Source organism: Triticum urartu, chromosome 5A, assembly GCF_056163025.1.
Source record: "Triticum urartu cultivar PI428250 chromosome 5A, HENAU_Tu73, whole genome shotgun sequence".
NCBI classification, from domain to species: domain Eukaryota; kingdom Viridiplantae; phylum Streptophyta; class Magnoliopsida; order Poales; family Poaceae; genus Triticum; species Triticum urartu.
Window position 1 is genome coordinate 650,486,146 of NC_141877.1, and position 21,452 is coordinate 650,507,597.

Consider the following 21,452-nt stretch of genomic DNA (forward strand, 5'->3'; position numbering starts at 1 on the left):
ACACAACCCAAACCTAAACGTATAGGTATACACATCCGCACGCGTGAGATCCCCCCCCCCCCCCCCACACCCCCACCCCACCAGCACCACTGCCATAGGGATGTCGCCACCGTCATGCCATCTGTGCTTGAACATATGTTGAAGAAAGATCTGGAGTTTCTTTATTCTGCCATGTCGTCACCATTACCGAAGCCAAGATGTCGAATGATCAAAACCTAAACTGTTAGAACCCTAAATCTATAGTTACACACGTCCGCATGCGTGTGATCCGGCAACCCCCTCACCACCGTCGACCAAGAGGTCGTCAGCGAAGGGGAGCCGCTGGGCGGAAATCTTGTCACCCTTGCGGCGGCTAGATCCCTTGTAGGGGAAGAAAGAAAACCCTCCCCGCCCTCCCGTCCTTGGATGATTGAGAAGAGAGAAGAAATGAACCGGACAATGATGCACATTAGAGGACAAGCAAAAGCGGGTAGCATGGGGCGGAGTAGAGTAGAGTAGAGTACATGATGAACAGGGCCCTGCAGGTATATGGTTCTGACAGGTTAGAGCAAGGCAGGAAGGAACAAAGGAGACGGAAAGGCTGCTGGCTGGCCGGTGCACAAGTGTGTGCTGTGCACCCACCCAGACGGAATGCAATGCCCATCAGTCCCAAAAAGGAAGAAAGAAAGAAAGAAAGAAAAGGCCCAGAGAGTTTAGGGCATTCATGTATGCACCACGCTCCAATGCCTGCCTGCCTGCTTGCTGCTCCAGTGCAGCAGCAGCAGGAAGAATCCATCTGTCTATCCCTTCCCGTAGGCCTCCACAAACTAGGCCAAATCGATCTACCATCCTAGCACGGGCACAGGCAAAGCTTTGTGCCTGTGATGATCGATCGATCGATCGAGGTTGCAAGTAGCGGCGGACGGAGGAGCCGAAAGGGCAATGCCGGGAGGGCGAGCAGGCTGTGATCTGCGCCGCGCTACGGGTGTCCCCGCTTTAGCGCTACACGCCGCGACCTGGCGATTCCGTCCGGCGCCCCGTGGGAATAATGGGTGCGGTTCCGGCCGTGCGCGCGCGCGTACGAGTACGACGGTGGGTGGGTGTCGTACCGCAGCCGCAGCCGGAGCGGGCGCCGGATCTGGGTTCCGATCCGGCCGACCATATTCCGATCGCGCGACGCGACGCCAGATTCACTGCAGGTGCAGGCTCATCACGAGCTTTGGAGCTCGGACGGGGAAGAGCGCGTTGCGTTGCGGACTACATGCTCCCGGCCCGGCCAGATCATGCCTTCTCCCCTATCGAGTAGTAGCTCGGTCTCTTTGTCTATGGGGATTATCTATCATTGCAACAACTTGACCCTAGGCCCTAGCCGTATCCTATCCATCTTTTTTTTTTTGAAGGGTATCCTATCCATCTTTGAGATGTACGTACAGTGTTTTTTCTTTCTTTCTTTCTTTCTTTCTTTCTTGACGATTGTTACTACACCAAACACCCAACTCGGGGTTTTCATTTGGGACAGGACTGGCGCGCAGATTCTAGGATTTGGTTCGTTGCGTTGCCGACTCCGCCGCCCCACGCCGTTATATCCAGATTGTGCTGTCTATCTACATAAATAGCTACTATAGGGCCATCTTTTTTGTTACATTATACGATAGGACGATCCTTTTTTTTTGCGGGGTTACCATAGGATGATCTGTTTTGATAGTACTCCTATATAGGACAACAAACAGGAAGATTAGTGCTAGTTCTATTTGTTCACCGTTATCCTCTTTTTGTTTTCTTGAGAGAGAATGCTGGTGTTTATTGATCACGAAACATCGTTACAGAGAGTTTTTCGGGATGTGCAACATGAAAAGTTACATTGCGATGCGCCGAAAAAGAATCACCAGAAGAAACACACAATTGAACTTAAAAAAACATACAATTGCGCTAGTACGTGAGCCGCGCCATTCAACAAAGGATTAACATGGCTAAAACTGCAAGGCTAGAAGTTGCCCGCCAACGGAGACTGAATCCTATGAATACGGCCATACAGCGCAAGATGAATTTGTGGAAAAGGATGAGCACCAACAAGAGGATCCCACGATGACAATGACAAGACCTAGACTCAAAGACCATTTGCCAAAGACTCGAGTCATTCAGATCACCGTTGTTTCAAGATCTTGTTTTGGTTGATCTCATACTAACATTGTACTTGTCTGTATTCTCCGGTCATTAGTGTACATCAATAAATAGGACGTAGAGTTATTATTTCCCATCCGGGAACAATCAATACTATATTATAATTGTATTTTTAACACAGTACCGGGAATTTCGCATACTATATCATTCATGTGAAATTCTCGTTGCTAGATATATACGCGCATACACTCATCTTTATAAACACACACAGACACACCCTGTCTCTATGAGCACCTTCGAAAGACTGAGCCGACATATCATCTTGAGATTTTATAAAGCCACTGTAGGCGTCGCATCGCCGAAAATTAATCCAGTATAAAAAGGAGCATCAGGACTAGGGATACCACTGTCCACCTAAGAGCATCTATAGTTGGACTTGGCAAATCCGACCCCTCAAACGTCCGTAGACGCGCCCGGGCGTGTCCACGGATAGTGACCGGTCACGCCTCCGGAGACGTGGACCTAGATAAAACCATTACTATATTACAATTGTCTTCTACGTTATCCTTTCGGGCACCACCGTCCTCCTACTGCTCCTCACATAAGATCAGCAGCGAATCAATTATCGACACTAGACATGGTCACAAAGATCGGTTTTAGTCCACACGAGCCACAGAGACTCGAACAAAACCAGGCCTTCATGGCTGCTCAGATCAGATAGAAAATACGCACACCATCTCTTCTTTATCAAGAAGACGAGAATCCATCTCGAGACCATGCAAAAACTCAAATGGAACCATAAATCTATTGGACATTTTTACCTTGTTAAAACAAAAACACTGATACTTTATTATTTAACTTGCAAATTTTTCCTAAATCTGAACCATCAACTATCCGAGTACCAAAATTAGTTTGTGGCAAGAATTAGTATTAGTATAATATATAAAGGAAAATTGTCTTAAAGTTCAGTAGAGGCACAATGACAAATGGTAGTCATGTGATGTACAATAAAATTAAGGCAAACATACCCCTCAAATTATTGTTTCCAAGGCAAACATACTTGAAAATTCCAGTACAGGGAACGAGCATTCATGCAAAATTCTCGTTGCTAGGTTACAAAACTTCAGCACCACCGGATCCTACACAGTACACACACTTGTTCGGACAAGAAACCGGAACAGCCTTATGCAAACCTTGAGGGGGAAGAAAACTGCATCTAGCTTATTTATGACACTAATAGCTTAGCACAATGGCGTCAAACAGTCAGTTAATCGACAAGCATCAAAAGGTCACACGACAAACAACAAAACAGAAGCTCAACATTAAATACAAAACAAACAGAAATGCAACACATTTCACTATGTCTTCTTCTACAGATAAGAACCGAGGATCGCATAGCCAAACTCCCCGGTCAAGCCCGCTTCTTCAAAATGCATCTTTGCATTGCCTGGCTTCAAAGATACACACGATAAGAACTTGCGAATACATGGACTGCGAAAATATCATGATGATTTAGAGGACTGGTCAAAATTAATAGTACCGGTACCTGAAAGTTGCTCATTCTGAAAGAGGCTTCCGAACCACGAAGAAGTACATCGGGGTGAAGATCTCCTTCCTGTAGATCTTGCGCATGTTACAACTCATACATATACAGAACATTAAACTGGAGGGAATAAAAGGACAGCACAGAGGGCGGTGAGGAGTGAGCTCCTGAAGTTGCACTACGGACTGAAGCTCTCTGCAAATTATACTTTTCTCTTTCAGAAACGTGGTTCAGAGATGATAAACTTACTTGCCACCTTCGACAAGACCTTCCGCGGCCTTCTCTAAGAAACTAGAGACCCTCTGGCTGCCTTCCGGAGCCAGACCAACATATTCCAATACCTTGACCTGAACAACAATATCATAAGAGAATCTCAATCTCATGTTTACGAATTTTTGCCAACCAAGCATCAAGGCATGGTGGAACCAGCTTTGGCTGTCATGGCACACTACATTGGACAACATACAAGATGATCCATAAAGCGTTAACTGTCTTATGGAGTAGTTACTACCTGTATCCTTCTATCGATTAGGAACTGAATTTGATTAAGTTCCCTAGTCAAGCAACTCAGTACATTACATGGACAGCAAATCACTTTAAGTATGTGTACAGTATAAGATTTCCAATGAACAATATTGCCATTTAAATATTGGGTAACATATCAATTTTACCGGGTATCAATACAAATGGCAAAGGCCAAGCAGCTGGACTATATATTCGTGTCCATGCCATATAGTTGTAGTTAAGAATCTAGCTTTGCTGTCACTACAAGAAGTGAAACTGAATGGTTTCCAATTTCTACGCAATTTGATACAAATTTACTGGGATGATACCTTTCATGATAAGAATTAAAAACCACATGACAGGATCCTAATCACAAGGAGGTTTGTAGAACTGGTCAAATAGTTGTCAACCCATGGTCCATACAGTGAGGAAAGTAGCACTGAGAGCAGATTTTGTGCAACTAGTTTTTCATATCTTGTCCTTTTTCTCTAGGTCACAAATAGTCATACTCCCTCCGTACGGAAATACTTGTCCGAGAAATGGATGTATCTAGATGTATTTTAATTCTAGATACATCCATTTGTATTCATTTCTACGACAAGTATTTCCGGGCGGAGGGAGTACTTTCGGAAGAAATTTTGTAAATGCACATTATATAGCATTGTTTACATCCATGATTTATTTCATAATTTTTGGAAACTCAGAAAATAGGGGGGAAAGGAGGATAGAGCATATGGGGTGCATGGGCAACTAGTTTCACAAAATCTGCTCTCCAGACAGAGAGAAATTAACAATTTGACTTGATTGTGCAGAACGAAATGATAGCAAAAATAAAGAATTCGTTGCCTCACCATATTGCGAGTAATTATTCGTCCCACGGTAGTCAACCGGAAACTACTCAATGAAAACCGACTTGGGTCCAAGGGCAAGTACCAAGGCAACGGAGAATCTTCAGCAAGATCCTTGTCCCAAATAACCTTCATGAATACAACAACTCATATTCATTACAGATTGGATGAAACACCATGATATTGAGAAGAAAAGAAATACTTGCAGTATTTCCTGTTGCAGGAGTGGGGGATTTCCACCCAGGTAAATCCTAGAAGGAGATTAAATGAAAAGAGAGGAAGTGCTGTCTCTTACCTCAAACCCAGCATCTTTAACAGCTTGAAGACATTGCTGAGTACTTCTGATATCTGGCAGGCCATTCCCAAGCTCAATTTCATCCTTAATCCTCTTGTGGGTTGCATTGTTTGGATCATAGTGATCAGTAATGCACCACTCATATACAGCAAAACACTGCCCGGGTTTTAATACACGGTAGATCTCCTTATAGCAGCCAACCTGTGCAACAAAAAGGTCAATTCACTTTTATAAGAGAAGACATGTTGCCTCAATGGCATGAACAGCATCAAGAATTATAGAGTGACAGAGGTCATACCGGATCAGGTGCGTGGCATGTTGCCTCAATGGCATAAACAGCATCAAAAGTGTTATCAGAGAATGGCATCTTCATGAAGTCTGCCTGTATTTCAGAACAATATGTGGGAAATATAAGTACTGTTATTTAAAATCTTTTCCATATCCAGGAACTACATACAAGCATTGATCTTATACATTTTTACACAACTAATATGTGTCTTCATCAAATAAAGATTACTTTGTTAAGGAGGTTGATCACATGTTTATATCGCAGTGCAACTGTTCTAAAAGTCTGGCACCTATCCCACCTAGGGGCGACCAGGTGCCACACCATCACACGCCTAGCGTTTTTTTGTAACTGTGAGCAAAGCAAATACAAATATATTTTTTGCCTACAAAAAGAGACTGCAAGGAGCCGAGGACAATAACAGATAAAAAAAAGCTAAACACAAAACAAAGTGATCTAGTGGGTATGCAAACAATACCTTGACAAAATCACAAGTTGCGCCAAGTCCTACCGACCGATTAAGCGCCTGAAATACAAAGATCATTATTAACAGAAGAGTTATGTGATAAGTACACTTAATGGTGCACATTTAGCTGAAGTTGTTAATCACAGTCAACAGTAGAATCAACCAAAAAATAATGAGCATTGAACAACCTTTCCCCTAGTTATCTGGTAGTCGTTGTTGTTCAATCCAGTAACTGAGGTGGAGCTGCAGATAACGGTTGCCTGATCAATTATTTCTGGCTGCAAGTATAATGTACTAAACTACTGATAATGAAAGATGACAAAGCCAATAGTCCTTTTCTAACTTACAGATGCAGTTATACATCTTCCTTGGGTTACAAACATAAGAGATAATAAGTATTAGTACTTGGTGAAATGAAAATAAATATTGATGACTTCCTGGAAAGCACTAAGTCAAACTTCTCTAACTTTAACTACAGTATTGATGTATAATTAACTGAGATTGGTGAAATGAAAATAATATCATTAGACTTTTCATCAAAATATTTCATAATTATGCAAGTTTTTTATTACATTTTTATATAAAAACAAAAGTCAAAGTTGCATCCTGGAGACCGTTACCATATCTAAAACATCACCGATTTTGGAATGGAGGAAGCAGTTAAATTGTTGAGTGGCTGATTACCAACAAATAAATCAAGGCTGATACTAAACACATTTTTGGTGCTATGCACACGATCATCTCAGTTTTCAACTTCTCCAAAGAAAAAGATCATGATAAATAAATTGAAAGGTAAATAATATCTAGATCTTCTCCCCAAAATCATGCCAGCACAAGTTTACAGTTCTAAGTAATAAAAACACGAATCACTTCAGATGCATTAATCGTGCATATGAGAATGTCTAAACCCGAACAGATCACAATTCAAATATATGAACAGAGGTGAAAGAGTGAAACAGGAATTAAACCTAAATCTCGCAATTTCTCTTAATGGCCCGCCTATTCCACAGCCGACATCCAAAACCTACAGCAAACAAGTTCAGCAAACATCAGGATATTGTATGTTCCATATCATGTTATGCTGCAGCAACAGCAGCTCAAAAAGGGAAATCATTCTGCCATAGGTTATTCTATCTTCATAAGAAAACTGACCTTCATCCCTGGTTTCAACTCAAGCTGTAAAGCCAGAAAGTGCTCGTGCCGTTTGATGCTTTCCCTTAAAGATTCCCCATTCCACCTGAAATGCCAAGAGAGATGGGGAATTACAGTTAGCAATGTAATTTTTTTCTTTAAAAACAAAATGATATTATTTTTCATGAAAAATGAAAGATCAATTATGTATTCTTTCGATAAGAGTCCTCACCTGTGAGCAAAGTGGAAGGATTCACCCCAGCCATACTCATAGAAGCTAGTAGCAAGATCATAGTATTTATTAACCTGGTAAACATCATAGTATTAGGTAGGCCCTGACATTGAAATCCTAGTTGGACACTATCATGGGCCATGGGGTGATGCAGCACAGAAAATAAATGTGAGCATTCTCAATTCATTTCATTTACCACAAAAACAAAAAAGTGACTCTTCGATAATATATGCTTAGGATAATTAAGAAACAAATGATATGCAGCAACGAAGGTTGTAACCATAGCATCAAAAAAAAAGGATTGCAAATGGCAGAACCTAAGAAGGTGCATATGTATTTGTTACTTCAACCATCATCCAAAATTCCTGACTATTATAGAAACGTTTTTGAGATTCTAAATCAGCTTTGAAAGAACACTGACCCTCTAATGACATTGGATTATCAGAGCTGCAAGCTAACAATTTGGTTTATGTATGGTGAAGCTAATTACACTATAACAATCTATTCATGACAAAATAATCATCGCAGGCTAAAATAATAACTTGAGTAGGGAAGCATCAAATTTACAAAGCCATTCCTCCAAAAAAAATTAATAAACGTGGTGTTTATTCATGTCCCGTAAAAGATAATAATTATTACCATATCGGTGTAGTTGGATTTCCTTGATTCCTCCTTCCCTCCGTAGTATCCATGATATTTCTCATACCTTGTGAAAAAAAGATTGTCCCGAAATTAAGAGTAGGGCAAGGAAAAAATAACCCAAGAAATGAATGAACATAAACAGTACTGAATAGGGAATGAAGACGCCGGCTAACAAGATTACACTCGGCAGATCCTACAGTGCGTGCAGAGGCAAAACACAAACATTATGTTGCCCCTTAAAAGAGTGTGCACATGTGGAAGGACGAGTTTAACATTCAAGCCTTTAAAAAAAACATGACATGGTTCACAGGCTCAGGCCTTAAGAAAAAACATGACATGGTTCAGGCCTTCAAATAAAATAAAATAAAACATGACATAGTTCCTAGGTAGTACAGTGGTATGTACAGTTGGATGACTTGTAGTACTGTACTAGCACACCCAGGGGGCAGATAGCTACATCTTCCGATGTGCATTTAATCCACCAAAGACTTAAGCCAGGAATTCCAAGCCCATGAAGAAGCAGAGAATTATTATCCAACCCATGTATGGGTGCAGATTGCGAAAGGTAAATTAATGAGAGCAGCTCGCCAACTCGAAAAGGACGTGCCATGTGAGGGAGAAGAAAAACAGAGCACGGTTTTTCTCAGAGCAGAGCAGAGCAGAGAAGCTCCTGGTTGGTAATCCTACAATACAAACCAACCAAATTTGGAGCAAAATGTTTGTGGTTCATATGATTTGGGGCGCACAAATGGATGCTTAAAACTCCAGAGAGAGTGCCACAGCCCAGGCAGCACTGAACCTGAAGCAACGGTGGGCACTGGACTGTGATGTGTGAGCTGGGCGGTGTTTAAGAGTAAAGGCGTGGAGCAGTTGGATCTAAGATTTAGTCAGTATTCTGGAGTATGTACTAACTGTATCCCCAAATCCCCTTCTCCTGAAACCCAACCGTAATTCCCACTAAGTCCGTAGCACACAGGGAGCATGAAGAAGGTAGAAATCGCATCGGGTCAGCTGCTCCCGTGTCTTGTTTATTTATTTATTCCAAAAGGAAAAAAAACATCATCGAGCGCCGCGGAATATTAAAAGAAGCAGCTTGCCGGAATGGATCACGCCAACGGCAAGGGGGGAGAGAGAGACGTACTCGTCGACCGCCGATTTGACTTGTTCCTTGTCGATCTTCCCGCCAAGGCCCGACGCGAGATCCAGGGCTCCAGACTTGGACATGGCGGCGGCGGCGTCGCCTGCGACAGGGAGGGCCGGGCGGCGGCGGCGCTGGGCCTGACCGAAACAAAACAGAGAAATTGCAAGGTTCAGACTCGCTGCTCCGGATCGAAATCGAACAGGGCGGGATCGAGCGAGGCCGCCGACCTTGGCGGCGGAGAAACGGGTCCGGGGCGGAGATCTCGAGGTGTCGGGAGGAGGAGGACGGAGCTTCGAGCGGTATGGAGGAGGAGGAGGATCTGCCGGAGGCTGACGAGGGTGGGAGTGAGCGAGCGATTTGGCTGGCAGCGGATTACAAGTAGGCGGCCGAGAAACAGGACAAGCAAATGCCAGCCGAGCCACGCCGAGCCTCCATTTGGATTCAGGATTCCCAATTTATTACTCTCTGATGCACATGCGCCGTCACTTCCGGCAGCATTTCGAATCAACGGGTTGGATCGTTCGGAAATCAGATCGGCCGTGTCTCATTGTCCACGTCGCAGATTAACGGTGCTGTAAAAAAATTCATAAAAATGATAGAAACCAGTATAAGTTTCGGATGCGAATATAGGGCGAACGTTCGCTCCCTGTTCCTGCATGACGAAACATACGGTCCCCGGTTTTCGGCGCTTAGTACTACATCGCCAACCTCCTTAGCCTAAACTTGGACCCCAGAAAACCGAAGGAATATCCCAAAGGAAGCCATGATTTCGATTCTACGCCAAATCTGAAAATCTACAAATTGTTTTGTGCTCCCGCCTACTATGCATCAAGTGAAATGGGTCATCGTCAACCTGATCCCCTCCCCGCCACAAGCTGCTGCTGCATCCCTCCTCGCCAACGTAAACGACCTCCTCGTTGTCGTTCCATTGCAAGGCCACACAATGCAGAACGTGGTGGTCGGCGTTCACGATGCAACGTTGTTTCGCCCTCTATGTCATCCCATTGTAGCGCCATGCCCATGAATGAAGCGCAATGCATTGGTTGGATTTGGTCGCTGGTGTGTCTTTTCTTGTTCATGTTCACCTTGCATCGTTTGTCATTGAAACACCTGTGGCAAGTGATACCGACCATTACCGCACCACTTTAATTTGTCGACTTCCATACCGAGTACTCAAGGAAAAAAAACTTGATAACATTGCCTTTGCCGGGAGGAGTCTAGCCTAGTCGCCTTTGTCGAGTGTACCAGTGATAAGAACTTGGCAAACAATTTATCGAGTGTATTTTCACCCATAGCCAATGATTTTATTGTACCTGTAGGTTTCGCGTACATGGGCTCGATTTCAACGCGTACCTAAGCTCCGACAAGCTCCCAGATAGATCAGATTGCCGGAATCGAGAATGATGATCGATACTAAAAAATGAATTATTTCTTTATTTGGGCCAACTAAGTTGCACCCTTGACCCATGTACTTCATATACCTTACTAAGGGAGCTCCCACTCACCCTCCGGCTAAACCAAAAAGATATCTCCGATATTTATATATTTAAATAAAACTTCAAAATTGTTCATGAATTAAAAAAATTCGTGATTCAAAAAAATGTTCATGTTTTTAGAAAGAATGCTAAAGAACTAAAAAAATCATGAATTCAAAAATGTTCTATATTGACGAAATGTTTGCCAATTTTGTAAATATTCATGATTTTATAAAATATACACAATAAAAAAATTGCCCATGAACTCAAAAAATTTCCGTGAATTTTAAAATTGTTTGTGATTTCCAACATTTTCATGAAAATCTACAAAAACGTCGCCGATTCAAAAATTGTTCGTTAACTAGAAAAATGACCATGAATGTACAAATGTTCATGAATATAAAAATATATTCATGATTTTCAAAAAGATTACATGAATTCTTTTTTACAAATATTAGAAAAAGGATTCTAAACTTAAAAATATTATTGAATTTACAAATATTCATATTTAATAAATAAGTTTGTGAAATAAAAAATAACGAATTAAAAAGTGAAAAAAAACAAATGAGAAAAAAGATAAGAAAAAGCAGAAAAACAAAAGACCCAAATAATAGAACCCTAGACCTCCCGCGGTGTTTGCTCATCGCTAGCCACATGAGCTGATGAGCTTCAATGTTGAACTATCAACACCGACAAATCTAAACATTTTTTAAAATCTCAAACATGATTATATTTTGAAAAAGTGATATTTTTCAATGCAATCAATTAAAAAAACAGGGACAAATTTTGAAGGAGCATTCGAACACTTTTCAAAAATGTGATTTTTTTTCTGAATGAAATTTGAGGATGGGAACATTTTTAGAAATTTCCGAACAATGTTTAAAAATATGATCCTTTTCTGAATTCATGAACAAGGTTTGAATACACAAACATTTTTCAAAATTTGTGAACTGTTTTTCAAAATTGATGAACATATTTTGAAATTAATGAACTGTTTTCCGTAATTGATAAATTTATTTTGAAATCCATGAATGTTTTTCAAATTTGTGAATTTTTTCTTTCAAAACATGATGAACTATTTTGGAATATAGATGAAAAGTTTTGAAAAAATTGATGAAGTTTTTCCAAAATTTTGAACTTTTTTCAAGTTCGTGGGTTGTCCTATTTTAGTGAATTCTTTTTCAGGTTCTCCATTTTCTATTTTCAAATAATTTACTCTGGGTATATAATATATGCCATATGCCATAATAAAAGGGTCAAATAGTACTTATTCCTGGTAACAAACATCAAGGCCAAGTTAGTCTAGTCGTTAATGTGGGAGTATGTCTGCATCGTTGTGCTGAGTTTGATTCCTCATTCCGGCAGCATTACCAGTAACTTTTTCTCTTCACGTTTTCTTTTCAGCAAGTTGCTGGGCCGGCCCACTAGGCGGCGCATGGGAGTGCCAGGAGCACCGCTGGGGCAAACCCTAATCGACGCCTTAAGCGCCCGTTTAGGTGTTATTCACAAACAGCGCACACCCCTCTGCTTCCTTTCGATTCAGATGGGCCGGCCCATCTATGTTTTTTTGGCAAGAGCGTGAATCGAACCTGCAACCTCCTCCTTCGGCTTGAAGGCAAAGACCACCCCGACACCCAACCTCATGTGTCTACGTACATCTTTCACATCCTTTTTTTTTGCGGGGGAATCTTTCACATCCTTTTTACCCATCTACTTTCATTTTTCCTTTTTTCATCTACTTTCATTTTTCCTTTTTTTCCCTTCTTCTTGGTTCAATGAACTTTTCAGATTTTTCGTGAACTTTTTCGCAAACCAATGAACTTCTTTTTCAAAATGGAAGAAATTTTCTCAAATTTAATGAACTTTTTCCAAAATCAGTGAACTTTTTTCAAATTCGATGATTTTTTTAAATGAGTGAACATTTTTTCCCAAATCAATGAACTTGTTTTCAAAATGGATGAACTCTTTTTCACAATCAAACTTTTTATCAAAATAGATGAACTCTTTTTTCAAATTCGATGATTTTTTTCATAATCAATGAACACTTTTCAAAATCGATGAACCTTTTTTCCAAGTCGATGAACTCTTTCAAGATCGATGAACTGTTTTTCAAAACCGATGAACTATTTTTCAAAATCGATGAACCCTTTTCAAAATCGACGAACCCTTTTCCAAAACCGATGAACTTTTTTCAAAATCATGATATTTTATTCAAAGTCGATGAACTTTTTTCAAAATCGATGATCTTTTTTTTGAAAATCGTGAACTTTTTTTTACAAAGCGATGTTTTTTTCTTAAACCAATGAACTTTTCTGTAATTCATGACATTTTTTCCCAAATGTTTTCAAATAATTTAAAAATCAAAGCGCTACAGTATGTTTACATGTGTATGAATAAATTGTGCGGCGACGGAGTACTTGAAACATTCTCCCATAATTTCGTCAGTAGTGCGGTGTAGTGTAGTTGGTTTGTCCGTGTCGTTAGCTACTGGACGGCACGGGTTCAATCCTCTGGCGCAACCAATTTTAGGCCTCCTTTGATTTGCAGGAATTTCATAGGATAGGATTTTTATAGGAATTTTTCCTTTAGAGCCCTTTGGTTCATAGGAATATATTCCTATTCCTACACAAGATTGGTTTCTATCCTCCACATTTCATAGGAAAATAAAAAAGAACCTAGACTCAATGAAAAAATTCCTTTGATGTCAACCAAATGACATCTCCTTTCCTAGTCCTACTCATAGGATTTGACATACATGCCATCTCATTTCCTACAAGATTCGTATTCCTACGATAATCCTATCCTATGAACCAAAATCTTGTAGGAAATAAGATGACATGTGTCTCAAATCCTATGAGTAGGAATAGGAAACAAGATGTCATTTGGTTGACACCAAAGGAATTTTTCCATTGAGTCTAGCCTCTTTTTTATTTTCCTATGAAATGTGGAGGATAGGAACCAATCCTATATAGGAATAGGAATCCGTTCCTATGAACCAAAGGGCTCTAAAGGAAAAAATCCTATAAGAATCATATCCTCTAGGATTCCTATGAAATTCCTCTAAACCAAAGGAGGCCTTAGGCTGTTCTTTGCTCGCAAACGAGCTCTATCCACTGACTTGACTTTTTGCTGGGCCCGCCCAGTTCACAGCCGCGTGGGCGCCCGAACTGCCGCTTAAAGCGCTGAAAAGGAGCACCGCTCGCAATAACGAGAACGAGGGGGGCTGGTAGGCGTCAGTCTACTGATCAAAGGAATAGATCAGCCGGCTGGTCAGCCGTTGATTTCGGCAGCGTGATCCTGCCCATGTCCGCTTGATTCCCTAGACAACGTCAACACAATTACACAATACGCCATCATTCTAGCCACTTGTACGTGCAACACAAATTCTTGCTTCCCATGTGGTATGCATAGCTCCGACGAGAATCATAGCTGTCCGCGACTTGTAGCCCTCCGTGCCACCCGCGGTGCTCACGTTTGAAGAGTCATGTCCCCGGTCATCTCACGGCAACATCGGCGAGCTCATGGCTACACCACCGGCAAGCTCTGGGATTGTTGCACCAGCAATGACTTGCTACAACCATCCCTTGAAGCATTGGTGATGCTCCGACGGCCCATAATCCCCCATTAAAGGCAATAATAAATTGGTTATTATTATATTTCCTTGTTCATGATAATCATTTATTATCCATGCTAGAATTGTATTGATAGGAAACTCAGATACATGTGTGGGTACATAGACAACACCATGTCCCTAGTAAACCTCTAGTTGACTGGCTCGTTGATCAATAGATGGTTACGGTTTCCTGACCATGGACATTGGATGTCGTTGATAACGGGATCACATCATTAGGAGAATGATGTGATGGACAAGATCCAATCCTAAGCCTAGCACAAAGATCGTGTAGTTCGTATGCTAAAGCTTTTCTAATGTCAAGTATCATTTCCTTAGACCATGAGATTGTGTAACTCCCGGATACCGTAGGAATACTTTGGGTGTGCCAAACGTCACAGCGTAACTGGGTGGCTATAAAGATACACTACAGGTATCTCCGAAAGTGTCTGTTGGGTTGGCACGAATCGAGACTGGGATTTGTCACTCCGTGTAAACGGAGAGGTATCTCTGGGCCCACTCGGTAGGACATCATCATAATGTGCACAATGTGACCAAAGAGTTGATCACGGGATGATGTGTTACAGAATGAGTAAAGAGACTTGGCGGTAACGAGATTGAACAAGGTATCGGGATACCGACGATCGAATCTCGGGCAAGTATCGTACCACTAGACAAAGGGAATTGTATACGGGATTGATTGAATCCTCGACATCGTGGTTCATCCGATGAGATCATCGTGGAACATGTGGGAGCCAACATGGGTATCCAGATCCCGTTGTTGGTTATTGGCCGGAGAGTTATCTCGGCCATGTCTACATGACTCCCGAACCCGTAGGGTCTACACACTTAAGGTTCGATGACGCTAGGGTTATAGGGAATAGATATACGTGGTTACCGAATGTTGTTCGGAGTCCTGGATGAGATCCCGGACGTCACGAGGAGTTCCGAAATGGTCCGGAGGTAAAGATTAATATATAGGAAGTATGGTTTTGGCCACCGGAAGTGTTCCGGGCATCACCGGTAGTGTACCGGGACCACCGGAGGGGTCCGGGGTCCACCAGGTGGGGCCACCAGCCCCGGAGGCCTACATGGGCCAATAGTGGGAAGGGACCAGCCCCTAAGTGGGCTGGGGCGCCTCCCCACCAAGGCCCATGCGCCTAAGGGGAAGAGAGGGCAAACCCTAAGGGCAGATGGGCCTTAAGGCCCATGCCTAGTGCGCCTCCCTCTCCCCTCCACTTGGCCGCCACCCTAGATGGGATTGGGGCTGGCCACCGCCCCTAGGGTGGAACCCTAGGTGGGGCGCACCCCTCCCTCTCCCCTATATATATTTGAGGACTTGGGGCTGCCAACAGATGAGTTCCTCTCCTTCTTGGCGCAGCCCTACCCCTCTCCCTCCTCGTCTCTTGCGGTGCTTGGCGAAGCCCTGCTGGAGTACCACGCTCCTCCACCACCACCACGCCGTCGTGCTGCTGCTGGATGGAGTCTTCCCCAACCTCTCCTTCTCCCCTTGCTGGATCAAGGCATGGGAGACGTCACCGGGCTGTACATGTGTTGAACACGGAGGTGCCATCCGTTCGGCACTAGGATCATTGGTGATTTGGATCACGACGAGTACGACTCCATCAACCCCGTTCTCTTGAACGCTTCCGCGTAGCGATCTACAAGGGTATGTAGATGCACTCTCCTTCCCTCGTTGGTAGACTTCTCCATAGATTGATCTTGGTGATGCGTAGAAAATTTTGAATTTCTGCTACGTTCCCCAACAGTGGGATCAGATCTAGGTCTATGCGTAGTTTCTATGCACGAGTAGAACACAAAGTAGTTGTGGGCGTTGATTTTGTTCAATATGCTTACCGTTACTAGTCCAATATTGATTCGGCGGCATTGTGGGATGAAGCGGCCCGGACCGACCTTACACGTACTCTTACGTGAGACTAGTTCCACTGACTGACATGCACTAGTTGCATTAGGTGGCTAGCGGGTGTCTGTCTCTCCCACTTTAGTCGGATCGGATTCGATGAAAAGGGTCCTTATGAAGGGTAAATAGCAATTGGCATATCACGTTGTGGTTTTTGCGTAGGTAAGAAACGTTCTTGCTAGAAACCCATAGCAGCCACGTAAAACATGCAAACAACAATTAGAGGACGTCTAACTTGTTTTTGCAGGGTATGCTATGTGATGTGACATGGCCAAGAAGAATGTGATGAATGATATGTGATGTATGAGATTGATCATGTTCTTGTAATAGGAATCACGACTTGCATGTCGATGAGTATGACAACCGGCGGGAGCCATAGAAGTTGTCTTTATTTATTGTATGACCTGCGTGTCTTTGAACAACGCCATGTAATTACTTTACTTTATTGCTAACCGGTAGCCATAGTAGTAGAAGTAATAAGTTGGCGAGACAACTTCATGGAGACACAATGATGGAGATCATGATGATGGAGATCATGGTGTCATGCCGGTGACGATGATGATCATGGAGCCCCGAAGATGGAGATCAAAAGGAGCAATATGATATTGGCCATATCATGTACTATTTGATTGCATATGATGTTTATCATGTTTATACATCTTATTTGCTTAGAACGACGGTAGCTTAAATAAGATGATCCCTCACTAAAATTTCAAGAGAAGTGTTCTCCCTAACTGTGCACCGTTGCGAAAGTTCGTCGTTTCGAAGCACCACGTGATGATCGGGTGTGATAGATTCTTACGTTCGAATACAACAGGTGTTGACGAGCCTAGCATGTACAGACATGGCCTCGGAACACATGCGAAACACTTAGGTTAACTTGACGAGCCTAGCATGTACAGACATGGCCTCGGAACACGGAGGACCGAAAGGTCGAACATGAGTCGTATAGAAGATGCGATCAACATGAGATGTTCACCGATGATGACTAGTCCGTCTCACGTGATAATCGGACACGGCCTAGTTGATTCGGATCATGTATCACTTAGATGACTAGAGGGATGTCTATCTGAGTGGGAGTTCATAAGATGAACTTAATTATCCTGAACATAGTCAAAAGGTCTTCGCAAATTATGTCGTAGCTCGCGCTTCAGTTCTACTGTTTAGATATGTTCCTAGAGAAAAATTAGTTGAAAGTTGATAGTAGCATTTATGCAGACAGTAGAAGGCTTATGTCCTTAATGCACCGCTCAGTGTGCTGAACCTCGAACGTCGTTTGTGGATGTTGCGAACATCTGACATACACGTTTTGATGACTACATGATAGTTCAGTGCGTAATGCTAAATGGTTTAGAATTGAGGCACCAAAGACGTTTTTGAAACATCGCAGAACATATGAGATGTTCCAAGGACTGAAATTGGGATTTCAGGCTCGTGCCCACGTCAAGAGGTATAAGACCTCCGACGATTTTCTTAGCCTGCATAATAAGGGAGAAAAGCTCAATCTTGAGCTTGTGCTCAGATTGTCTGAGTACAAAAATCGCTTGAATCGAGTGGGAGTTGATCTTCCAGATGAAATAGTGATGGTTCTCCAAAGTCACTGCCACCAAGCTACTAGAGTTCGTGATGAACTATAACATATCAGGGATAGATATGATCCTTGAGCTATTCGCGACACCGTGAAAAGTAGAAATCAAAAGGGAGCATCAATCGTTGATGGTTAGTAAAACCACTAGTTTCAAGAAGGGCAAGGGCAAGAAAGGGATACTTCATGGAACAACAAATCAGTTGCTGTTCTAGTGAAGAAACCCAAAGTTGAACCCAAGCCCGAGACTAAGTGCTTCTGTAATAAGGGGAACAGTCACTGAAGCAGAACCACCCTAGATACTTGGTAGATGAGAAGGCTGGCAAGGTCGACAGAAGTATATTGGATATGCATTATAATGTGTACTTTACTAGTACTCCTAGTAGCACCAGGGTATTAGATACTGGTTCGGTTGCTAAGTGTTAGTAACTCGAAACAAAAGGCTACGGAATAAACGGAGACTAGCTAAAAGGTGAGATGACGATATGTGTTGGAAGTATTTCCAAGGTTGATCAAATATCGTACGCTCCCTCTACCATCGAGATTGGTATTAAAACCTAAATAATTGTTATTTGGTGTTTGCGTTGAGCATAGACATGATTGGATTATGTCTATCACGATATTGTTATTCATTTTGAGTAGATATCAGTAAAATGGAACAAGAAAGCAACTTGTTGGAAGTAATACATCTTGATGTGCGCAGTCCAATGAGTGCTGAGGCATGTAGTGGATATCGTTATGTTCTTACTTCACAGATGATTTGAGTAGATACTGAGTATAGTTACTTGATGAAACATAAGTCTGAATTATTGAAAGGTTCAAGTAATTTCAGAGTGAAGTTGAACATCGTCGTGACAAGAGGATAAAATGTCTATGATATGATCATAGAGATGAATATCTGAATTACGAGTTTGGCACAGAATTAAGACATTGTGGAAATTGTTTCACAACCAATACAGCCTGGAACACCATAGTGTGATGGTGTGTCCGAACATCATAACTGCACCCTATTGGATATGATGCATACCATGATGTCTCTTATCGAATTACCATGATAGTTTATGGGTTAGGCATTAGAGACAACCACATTCACTTTAAATAGGGCACCACGTAATTCTGATGAGATGACACCATATGAACTATGGTTTAGAGAAACCTAAGCTGTCATTTCTTAAATGTTTGGGGCTGCAACGCTTATGTGAAAAAGTTTCAGGCTGATAAGCTAGAACCCAAAGCGGATAAATGCATCTTCATAGGACACCCAAAACAGTTGGGTATACCTCCTATCTCAGATCCGAAAGCAATAAGGGATTGTTTCTAGAATCGGGTCCTTTCTCGAGGAAAAGTTTCTCTCGAAAGAATTGAGTGGGAGGATGGTGGAGACTTGATGAGGTTATTGAACCGTCTCTTCAACTAGTGAGTGGCAGGGCACAGGGAGTTGTTCCTATGGCACCTACACCAATTGAAGTGGAAGCTTATGATAGTGATCATGAAACTTCAGATCAAGTCACTACCAAACCTCGTGGGATGACAAGGATGCGTACTAATTCAGAGTGGTACGTAATCCTGTCTTGAAAGTCATGTTGCTAGACAACAATGAACCTACGAGCTATGGAGAAGCGATGGTGGGCCTGGATTCCAAAATGGCCCGAGGCCATATATCCGAGAGAGGATCCATATATGAAAACAAAGTGTAGACTTTGGAAGAACTACTTGATGGTCGTAAGGCTGTTAGGTACATATGGATTTTAAAAGGAAGACGGACAATGATGGTAAGTATCACCATTAAGAAAGCTCGACTTGTCGTTAAGATGTTTTCCGACAAGTTCAAGGAGTTGACTACGATGAGACTTTCTCACTCGTAGCGATGCTAAGAGTCTGTTGGAATTATATTAGCGATTACTGCATTATTTATGAAATCTTGCAGACAGGATGCAAAAACATTGTTTCCTCGACGATTTTCTTGAGGAAAGGTTGTATGTGATACAACCGGAAGGTTTTGTCAATCCTGAAAGATGCTAACAAGTATGCAAAGCTCCAGCAATCCTTCTAAGGACTGGAGTAAGCATCTCGGAGTTGGAATGTATGTTTTGATGAGATGATCAAAGTTTTTGGGTGTATACAAAGTTTATGAGAAACTTGTATTTCCAAAGAAGTAAGTGGGAGCACTATAGAATTTCTGATGAGTATATGTTGTTAACATATTGTTGATCAGAAATGACGTAGAATTTTTGGAAAGCATATAGGGTTATTTGGAAAGTGTTTTTCAATGGAAAGCCTGGATTAAGCTACTTGAACATTGAGCATCAAGATCTATATGGATAGATCAAAACGCTTAATGGTACTTTCAAATGAGCACATACCTTGACATGATCTTGAAGGTGTTCAAGATGGATCAGTCAAAGAAGGAGTTCTTGCCTGAGTTGTAAGGTATGAAGTTAAGACTTAAAGCTCGACCACGGCAGAAGAAAGAGGAAGGACGAAGGTCGTCCCCTATGCTTTTGTCATAGGCTCCATACGGTATGCCATGCTGAGTACCACACCGGATGTGTGCCTTGCCACATATTTGGCAAGAGGGTACAAAGGTGATCTAGGAGTAGATCACCAGATAGCGGTCTAAATTATCCTTAGAGGAATAAGGATATGTTTCTCGGTTATGGAGGTGATAAAGAGTTCGACGTAAAGAGTTACGTCGATGCAAGCTTAACACCTATCCGGATAGCTCTGAGTAGAGATACCGGATACATATAATGGAACAACTATTTAGAATAGCTCCAAGTAGAACAGTTATTTGAAATGGCTCCAAATGTAGCGTAGTAGTTGCATCTATAAGATGACATAGAAATTTGCGAAGTACATATGGATCTGAATGCTGCAGACCCGTTGACTGAAACCTCTCTCACAAGCATAACATGATCAAACCCAGAACTCTTTGGGTGTTAGTCACATGGGGATGTGACCTTGAGTGTTAATCACATATCGATGTGAATTGGATTATTGACTCTAGTGCAAGTGGGAGACTGTTGGAAATATGCCCTAGAGGCAATAATAAATTGGTTATTATTATATTTCCTTGTTCATGATAATCGTTTATTATCCATGCTAGAATTGTATTGATAGGAAACTCAGATACATGTGTGGATACATAGACAACACCATGTCCCTAGTAAACCTCTAGTTGACTGGCTCGTTGATCAATAGATGGTTACGGTTTCCTGACCATGGACATTGGATGTCGTTGATAACGGGATCACATCATTAGGAGAATGATGTGATGGACAAGATCCAATCCTAAGCCTAGCACAAAGATCGTGTAGTTCGTATGCTAAAGCTTTTCTAATGTCAAGTATCATTTCCTTAGACCATGAGATTGTGTAACTCCCGAATACCGTAGGAATACTTTGGGTGTGCCAAACGTCACAACGTAACTGGGTGGCTATAAAGGTACACTACAGGTATCTCCGAAAGTGTCTGTTGGGTTGGCACGAATCGAGACTGGGATTTGTCACTCCGTGTAAACGGAGAGGTATCTCTGGGCCCACTCGGTAGGACATCATCATAATGTGCACAATGTGACCAAAGAGTTGATCACGGGATGATGTGTTACGGAATGAGTAAAGAGACTTGCCGGTAACAAGATTGAACAAGGTATCGGGATACCGATGATCGAATC

At 42.1% G+C, this 21,452-nt stretch overlaps 1 protein-coding gene across 2 annotated transcripts; it reads right to left on the reverse strand.

Moving 5' to 3' along the window:
• Positions 1–3,103: 3,103 nt before the first annotated feature.
• SMT1 (sterol methyltransferase 1) lies at positions 3,104–9,625 on the reverse strand. Of its 2 annotated transcripts, XM_048694155.2 has the most exons (14): positions 9,416–9,625; positions 9,189–9,325; positions 8,045–8,111; positions 7,406–7,479; positions 7,195–7,279; positions 7,011–7,066; positions 6,231–6,285; positions 6,055–6,102; positions 5,589–5,672; positions 5,291–5,491; positions 4,999–5,124; positions 3,893–3,990; positions 3,647–3,715; positions 3,104–3,547 (listed from the first exon to the last, which is right to left on the reverse strand). In XM_048694155.2, exons 2-13 carry the CDS (start codon positions 9,269–9,271, stop codon positions 3,658–3,660), a joined length of 1,035 nt encoding a protein of 344 aa, XP_048550112.2. In that variant the 5' UTR covers positions 9,272–9,325; positions 9,416–9,625; the 3' UTR covers positions 3,104–3,547; positions 3,647–3,657. The 2 variants fall into 2 exon arrangements, with proteins under 2 accessions (XP_048550112.2, XP_048550113.2); XM_048694156.2 differs by lacking the exons at positions 9,189–9,325; positions 9,416–9,625 and having other exon boundaries at positions 3,104–3,551; positions 8,045–8,129.
• Positions 9,626–21,452: the final 11,827 nt, after the last annotated feature.